Source organism: Helianthus annuus, chromosome 8 (genome assembly GCF_002127325.2).
Source record: "Helianthus annuus cultivar XRQ/B chromosome 8, HanXRQr2.0-SUNRISE, whole genome shotgun sequence".
Lineage (NCBI taxonomy): Eukaryota > Viridiplantae > Streptophyta > Magnoliopsida > Asterales > Asteraceae > Helianthus > Helianthus annuus.
Window position 1 is genome coordinate 15973319 of NC_035440.2, and position 9059 is coordinate 15982377.

The 9059-nt window shown below is 36.5% G+C and overlaps 1 protein-coding gene across 1 annotated transcript; it reads right to left on the reverse strand.

Annotated features, from left to right (window-relative positions):
• Window positions 1-5583: 5583 nt before the first annotated feature.
• Window positions 5584-7621, reverse strand: LOC110870872 (auxin-responsive protein SAUR50-like). The gene is made up of 2 exons (XM_022119963.2): window positions 7312-7621; window positions 5584-5648 (listed from the first exon to the last, which is right to left on the reverse strand). The coding sequence occupies exons 1-2, from the start codon at window positions 7619-7621 to the stop codon at window positions 5584-5586; spliced, it is 375 nt and encodes a 124-aa protein (XP_021975655.2).
• Between the last annotated feature and the right edge of the window lie 1438 nt (window positions 7622-9059).

A 9059-nucleotide genomic window follows, 5' to 3' on the forward strand; every position in this document is an offset into this window, starting at 1 on the left:
GATCTAATTGCTTTTCAACTTCAGCCTTATAATCTTTAAAAGTTGTTAGAGATTCAGATTTCTCCTTAATAAGATACAAGTACATGTAACGAGAATAATCATCAATAAAAGTGATAAATGAAGTATGTCCTGTTATGCCAGCGATTTGGTAGGGGCCACTAATGTCAGTGTGAATGAGTTCTAATAAATTAGAACTCCTAGTGGCACCTTTCTTATTCGCTAATGTCATTTTACCTTTAAGACATTTGACACATGTTCCAAAATCAGAGAAATCGAGAGGAGGTAAGACTTCATCCTTCACAAGACGATTTAATCGTTCTTTTGAAATGTGGCCTAAACGCTGATGCCACAACATGGATGAAGTCTCTAAGTCTCGTTTCTCTTCCATCTTTGTGAGTGATTCATTAATGTTATATGACAACAAAGATTTGGAAAAGCCATCATCTAGTTCTAATCTATAGAGACCTCCATCCAGAACACCAGTACCATAAAGAACAGAATCATAATGGATAGAGAGTTTGCGATGACCATGGGAAACAATAAAACCGTCCATGTCTAACTTTGGTCCTGATACAAGGTTCCGAGTTACCTCAGGAACATATAAGGTATCATAAAGTTTAATACATAAACCAGTTTTCATAACTAATTGTAATGTTCCAATGGCCTTCACTTCTAATTCTCGATCATCCCCAACCTTAAGCGTTCTTTGGTTTCTTTCCAGCTTCCGGATTGAAAGGAATCCCTGAGTAGAATTGGTAACATGAACCATAGAACCAGAATCAAACCACCAAGAATTAGCAGGAACACTTAAATTATAGGACTCAAGTATCATAAAATAATCGTTACCTTTCTTAGCCAGCCACTCCTTAAAGTCAGGGCATTCCTTCTGCATATGTCCTGTCTTTTTACAGAACTTGCAGCGGATACTGCCTAAGGAGTTCTTAGAGCTGGAAGGTGCACTTGTATTAGAGTTAGGATTAGGCCTTTGGACTTTTGAAGCATCCTTCCTATGATAATTGTTCTTCCTTTTCTTAGAGTTGGAGGTGGTGAAGTTGGCAACATCAGTAGTGCGATCCATCCTCATGCGCTCTTCCTCCTGTACGCACATGGCGACCAGCTCACTCATCGTCCATTTTTCCTTCTGAGTGTTGTAGTTGATCTTAAATGCTTCAAAGGACGAAGGAAGCAAAGTGATGATAAAATGAACAAGGAAACCATCACTGATTTCCATTTCCAGCCCCTTCAGCTTATTGGCCATGTCATTCATCATCATGATGTGCTCGCGAATGCCGCTCCTCCCATCATACTTAGTTGTCACCAGCTTGAGAATAAGAGTACTAGCGTGCGCCTTAGACGTCCCTTTGAACTGCGCCTCCACATGTTCCAAGTAGGTTTTAGCATCTTCAGAATCAGGAATAGCTCCCCTGATTGCATTGCTTATGGATTGCTTCATAAACATGAGAGACATGCGGTTACACCTAGTCCACTTTTCATGAGTTAACTGCTCAGCAGCAGTACTTTGAGTGGTAAGGTCCGCTGGCTTTTTCTCTCTTAGAGCATAATCAAAATCAAGCAATCCGAGAGTAAGCATGAGAGCATCCTTCCAAGTAGCAAAGTTATCACCAGTCAAAGGTGGAATCCCGCAGTTGGGTGCTGATAGTGGAAATAAGATGAGCAAGTTATGATACTAAGGAAGAAATCCTAATGTGATCTAAGGGCACGTTAAATTAAGGCGGGCAAAATAATGTGATAATGTCTATTACTAACATCAAAATAATAGACTTAACTAAAAATTTCTACTTAAACGAAAACAAAACAGCTTTGGCCAGAAGTGTAATCATTTAAGCATATGTGCAAAGTGGTTGTAACAAATCAGCTTTGGCCAGAAATTGAAACAGTCACTTTAGTTATGCACTTGCTAAGTATGCCATCTATGAAAGAATTAAATCAGCTTTGGCCAGATATTAAAACATTCATGCTTATGATGCACACTTAGCATAGCTTTCGTAATACTTGAATGATAAGTAGATGTATCAAGTCAGCTTTGGCCAGAAATGATATATCAAAAGCTCATTCAAGTTAAGCTATTCTGGTTTTGCAAAAACATTATCTGATTCTGATTTGTTAACTAAGTAAATTACAAAACCATTTATTTAATAGCAAACCACCCGTTAGCGCGGATCGAACTAAACATCCTAAAATAATGAGGTTTCGAGTCGCAACCACGGTCTCGAGTAATGACGTTATGGTTGCGAGTCGCAACTGCGGTCTCGAGTAATGACGTTATGGTTGCGAGTCGCAACTACGGTCTCGAGTAATAATGTTATGGTTGCGAGTCGCAACTGCGGTCTCGAGTAATGACGTTATGGTTGCGAGTCGCAACTACGGTCTCGAGTAATAACGTTATGGTTGCGAGTCGCAACTGCGGTCTCGAGTAATGACGTTATGGTTGCGAGTCGCAACTACGGTCTCGAGTAATAACGTTATGGTTGCAAGTCGCAACTGCGGTCTCGAGTAATGACATTATGGTTGCGAGTCGCAACCACGGTCTCGAGTCGCAACCTGATGATCTCGAAACTTCCCGTTACAGCTGTTAATTGTGATATCATAACCGAAAATTCGAAATCTAAGGGATTAAGAGATATTCTTTCCTGTTTTAAGCTGATCTAATTTTGTCAACATATTTCGAAATTGTAATCTGTTTATCTTTTAAACAGTTTTCTAAAACTTTAGAGGACAAAATAGATCAAAACCAGGAAAAACACTTAATAATCCAAATCATATTCCAAAATATAACAGAATTTTCGAATTTTCACATGAACATGATGAACCCTAATCATAAAAAATAAAATTCTGGAACCCGAAACCTGAAACTTTTAAGACTTCTGAACAGATTTCGGTTGTAAAACAAAACCCAGTTAAAATCGGTGAACATACAATTAATTCTTTTTCCCGAAAACAAAGATCTCGAGTCGATGTTCATGACTCGAAACGGCTGTTAAGTTCATAAGGTTTCAAAATTCCGTTTTCCAAGTTTCAATCCCAGAATTATGGATACGAAAAACAGAACTGACTAATCAACATATGCTCTGATACCACATGTTGGTTCAGTTCTGTTTATACATGAAGGAAAACAATATAAATCATACCTGTCACCGCAGACAGTGCAGAGGAGAATCCAGTGAGAGAAGACGACATGGAGTTCGACATCTTTGTCAAGGTGATCTGGTTCCTCCTTAGTGTGCTAACTGATGATGGGGACTTAGAAACCGAAAAGGGTATCGGTTAGGAGAGGAGGTTTCGTGATGATGTTATGGCTAATGGGGTGGTGTAATTGTGTAACTGAGTAACCCCTAAACCTCCACATAACTCTCCTTATATAAGCACCCAGAAGGAAACCTAATTAGTTACTAAGGGTAATATGGTCCATCAACAATTACCAACTAATTAAATAATAGGTTCTAATATATTTTGATCTCTATAATGTAAATGATTAAGATGGCTATAGATTAAGTATTAATACGTAATATATTTAATCTTACATGTACGTGTTATTAAACTAAGAAATATTCGGTTTAGCGCTCCGCAACGCGGGCGGCGGATAACACTAGACTAGTTAGATACATTTCCATATATTTTACCCTTTAGTATTTGGTTTGATAAAGTGACCGATTTTTAAGTTGCTTTAAGCCAGATTTCAAATAAAACAAGCCAGCTTACTAACCTAGTAAGCAGATAATTATCAAATCAGTCAAACGGGTCAAATTACTTTGGACAGTTTGCACCTAATCATGCACAATAAATTGGGTAAATTTTGAATTATAAGTGTTTGTTTTGCATATATGATAATATCTATATTTTTATTATATTGAAGAGAATTAGAATACAAACAAGTGATACAAAATACTCATATACACATATCATGTATTCTAAAACATCCGCAATTTATTTATAAGTAGAACAATTGAAGAAACCAAAAGAAAGATAGAAAGGAGGACGACCAACTCATGGTCAGCAGGTCGGGCCATGGTGTGACGCTGCGACCCTTCCAGGCGTGGACAAAATGAATAAGTCTAGTTAGGATTACATAATGAGTTGATTCTTTTTCAAAATGCTCTATATTAATGTATCATGGCTTTTTTTTTTGTGTAACCATTTATGATTTCAATTTTAAGACCATGTGTAGTGATTAATAACCTATCTTTGGGTGTTTTGCGCCATGTGGCAGCCCAGTCAGCAATGGGGCATTATTGGGCGTTTTCTAAAATGAGTATAGTGGGGATATGGGGATTGTGGGGCATTATGTTTGTAATAAAATAAAATAAAAAAAACATTTAAAAAATCTTATTGGACAAAACAAATGAACCTAAATGTGATTGGTCAATTGACTCCCCCATTTGGCGTGATTTAAAACACGCCGAGACCGTCCATAGTGGGCGTTTTTTTTTTTCAAAAAAAACCCACAATCACGCCTGAAAAAGGCACCCCCACCCCCGAGCGTGATTGTGCGTGTTTTTGCAAAAAAAAAAAAGCCCCTCAGCGTGTTTTAAATCACGCCAAATGGGGGAGTCAATTGAACAATCAAATTTAGCTTCATTTGTTTGTCCAATAAGATTTTTTAAATGTTTTATTTTATTTTATTACAAAAATAATGCCCCACAATCCCCACTACACCCATTTTAGAAAACGCCACATAATGCCCCATTGCTGACTGGGCTGTCACATGGCGTAAAACGCACAAGGGTGGGTTGTTAACCACTACACATGGTCTGAAGGGCTTTTTTTTTTTTTTTTTTTTTTGCAAAAACACGCCCAGTGGGTGTGGGATGGCGTTTTCAGGCGTGATTGGAGGCTTTTTTTGTTGAAAAAAAAAAAACACGGCCACTACAGATAATCTAAAGGAGGATTTTCATAGGAATTCCAAGAGCAAAAGCTAGATGTGAAGTAAATGTGTGAGGTGTTGCATAGTAACTCATTCTTGATCATCCGACTATTTTTATTTATTTAATTATTCTTTAAACTTTTCAACAAAATGATATTCTGTTTAGCTACCTAGCATCGATTTTTTGATTTTCCAAATTGGCAAGGTTTGTGGAGAGAAATGGAAAATCCTAACTTATGAGGTTTGTGTTATTTTTATTCCTTCAGATTGATTATTTATTTTTCAAATTTATGGTTAGACTTTTTGTCATAAACATTCAAATTTATTTCTTCATGTTTATTCCTATATTTCTTGATGAGCATTTGCATCTTTCGGAGTATAAGTTCCGATATTTTGGGATTCACAGGCGATGAATCTATGCGGAAAAATTTGAAAGCGGTAATCAAGTCGCTTAGCAGGTGAAAATGTTGATTGATCCCATTGTAATTTGGGTTTTCATTAGTATGCCAGGCAAGTCGAACAGTTTGGCCCGTTTACTAGCACGCGGGTAGTTTAAAATGATATATAGGATTGAAAATTCAAAATATTGGTACTTTGTATTAGCTTCATATCGTATGAACAAAACAAATTTATATAATAACATCTTGCATCGAATTCGATACAAGTTCAATTGTTTCTATCATAGATTCGGTATAGGATCTTCATGCTTTGCCAATGAACTCGACATCGAACAAGAGAACTGAATCTGGTGGGATGATGCATGAACCTGCAAATGCAATATTTGAACATTGTTAATTAAGAATTAAAAATGTCCTCACAAATTTAAAAAAAAAGTCGTTATACTTAAAAAAAGATACATGATTAATAACTAAAAAATAAAGGCAAATTGGATTTAAATAATCCCAACTCACTGGCCAATAATAATCCCAACTCATTTAATCACCAATAATAATCCGAACTATTCATTTTTGTTTGTAGAATACTCCCAGTTAAAAAAACACTAACTATGTTAAAAAATTGCTGATCACGTCACCTGCCACATCAGTTGCCACGTCATCAAAAATGCCACATCAACTGCCACATCAGTTGCCATGTCATAAAAAGGCCACGTAGACTTCCACATCAGCTGCCACGTCATCAAAATATGCCACATCAACTGCCACGTCATATGACACATAAGCTCAAACGGCCACATCAGATGCCACATCAGCAAATTTTTAACCTAGTTAGTGTTTGTTTAACTGGGAGTATTTTACAAACAAAAGTAAATAGTTCGGATTATTATTGGTGATTAAATGAGTTGGGATTATTATTGGCCAATAACAGTGAGTTGAGATTATTTAAATCCAATTTGCCTAAAATAAAACAACCCGTGGGTACCACGGGTGATAAGCTAATGGAATTATATATTTTTAGAACTACTTTCTTCATCTTTAATTGACTAAGACGTCCTTTATTTAAGGAGGCATAAATTTTAATAATTTTAAAAACTGTATTTAAAAAAAATACTTTTTTTTTTCATACAACTCTCTTTAAAAAGTCATATAAACTAGTATTTCGACCCTACCATCAAATTGATATTATACATTTAATCGGTTACCAAACTCTTAGATCCGTCCATTTTACAACTTTTTAGCTTGTTACAATAATGCGGAAAACGTGATGGTACAATAATGCACAAAACGTTATGGTGGATTCACATGTCATGTTTATCGAACACTATCAAGCGTCAAGACTTTAGGCCCTGAAAGTTGGTAACAAAGTTAGCGATCGTTTGTCAGACCCGTAGTGGGGCTTTAATTGGGCTTTTTTTTTCGTCCATAACGACCCTTAACGCTCCTCCCTCCGCCCCCTGCCCCATGGGGCGTTTTTTCGACAAATCTGGCTTGGGTGTGGGCTTGAAAACGCCGGATAAAAAATTGGTGGACCAATAAGAAATTTCCAACCCATGTATGAGAATATTATTTATTTTATTTTTCTAAAATGATAATAATTGGGGTTGGAGCATTATACTACTACACTCATTTTAACTTCAAGCCTCATAATGTCTATTTCCTGACTAGGCGCTGCCACATGTCAGATCATGCCCAAGAGAAGGGCTTGAAGTTCACCCACCACTATACATGGTCTCATATGTTTTTTTTAAACCGACTAACTCTCAACCCTTCTAATCTACTGCTTAATCAACACCTTTATCCGTTATGGGACTTGAACCCTCATCTTCGTACGGGACACATTTCCATATACCTTTATACCGCTATGCTAAAATCCATTGGTGATCATTTGTTGTGTTAAACTACTTTGAATACCTCTAAACCAAACTATAGGACAATTTGCTCCTTTCTAACATAAAACATACACCGTTAATGAGTGTTAATACTTCAATCACTAGCTCTAACAATGCTTGGTGAAACTACATGATGATTTACATGAAAGCATCTTCTCTTGAGCCTCTTGCTGAGCCAATATTCTCTCCAGCTCACTCGGCCTACACGGTATGACCACCGCACCTTCGTGCTCAAACCCATACTCTTCAGCTGCTCGTTCCAACAACTTTACAAACAAATCCCACTTAAGATACGACACAGGAACAACAAACCTTCTCTCTTCATATTCATCCACCGCTATAACCGCAAAGTGACCTTCTTTTACATCCTCAGGCACCCCCTCAATATTTCTAACAAAAAACCTCTTTTGCAACTTTTCCACCATCGAAGAAATCGTGTTCTTGTTCAACATATTGCACGTCGCACATATAATTTATATCTAACAACGTTAAACGTGTTACCCTTATTTATACTCTTTGGAGGTACGAAGTAAATATGGCCTGCATGTGTGCACGTATACATGTGTTTCTTGTTTGTGTTAATTTATACATGTGGTGGTGTAAAATGGTATGTTTTGTGGTGAATATGTGAAGCAGGATTAGTGCACATGGTAGGTTTAAGTTTTGGTAAACTTTATAGGCCGGCTAATTAATCGATAAAGGATGTATTTGTTTTGTTTTGTACCACTTGATTTATGAGGTGGGAATTGTATAACTGTTTTTGTGCTAATAACTAACCCGTGCAGATTCATAGTTTATAGTACGAGTTTTGTTACAATTTGCACGATTCGTGAGGGACAAATCGTAAGATTTGTTCAGGTGTACTGAATGAAAGAGATCAGCATTCAGTGAATCCCTTGTTTGCGAATCTAGAGGTGATCTTATCATCTTGTGTCTTTAGACAATAAAGAAATAACATGTGTTTTATTTTAGTAGTCTAAACTTAGCGTGATTTCGAGTCGCAAGGGACATGGTGTGATGGTTATAAGACGCCTCTCGTTTATTCATAAAGTTGAGATTTAAATCCTGCAAGATATAGATATAAAAGTATTATTTAGAAGTAAGTTAGTTTGTTGTAAGGTATTATTTAAAGATGGAAAGGTATTATTTAAAAGTTTAGAATAAAGTTGTTGTTTTGAGCCCTCAAAGGCTTTCAAAAAATTTTAGAGAGTAGGGTTTTGGATGTGAGTGACAATTTGGTTTCAATTTTTTATCCGTTGATTTTGGTGTTATAGGCTCTCGAAAATTACAAACACCGTTCATTTATTTAAAATATGGATTATAGGAGTGTGAAAAAAAAAACAAACAAACAAATTAATCGAACCATAATCGAATTAACCGAAAAACTGAACCAAATAAAAAACCGATGGGTCGGTTAGCTGTTTTTTTGAAAACCGAAAGTTGCGGATCGATTACGGTTATTAGTACTTCCATACCATGCACCCCTATGGATTGTATATATGAGGTGTTATAAACGTGAAGTTAATTGATATATTAATTGATTTCAAATACCACTTCAAGAAAATCATCACTTGTCAATGAGTTAGTGGTGGGATGGTAAGGGAGAGATCTGGTGGTGTTCCAAGTGACTCAGGTTCAATTCCTAGGTGAGGGTTTTCCCCTGTCCAGAAGGCACCATTTGGAGGATTCGTTGGTCGTTCAAAAAAGAAAAGAACATCGTCACCTAATTGCCTCTTTCGATTTCTCACTATTTGGAATTCGTATTACCGTCAATGGTTCAAGTTTCAATTAAGTTATAGTTCGTTTTAATTGGTATCTTTCTAGATTTGTTTGCCATGGAAGATCATACATTTTTGGAGTTCTAAAGTATAATCTCTATTTGATCATAAT

Bases quoted from the DNA above. Each gene is read 5' to 3' on its own strand.
- LOC110870872 (XM_022119963.2), bottom strand. From the start codon at position 7,621: ATGTTGAACAAGAACACGATTTCTTCGATGGTGGAAAAGTTGCAAAAG. The intron at 5,649-7,311 runs GTAAATCATCAT...TTGCATTTGCAG, and splicing joins TCAAGAGAAGATGCTTTCAT to GTTCATGCATCATCCCACCA.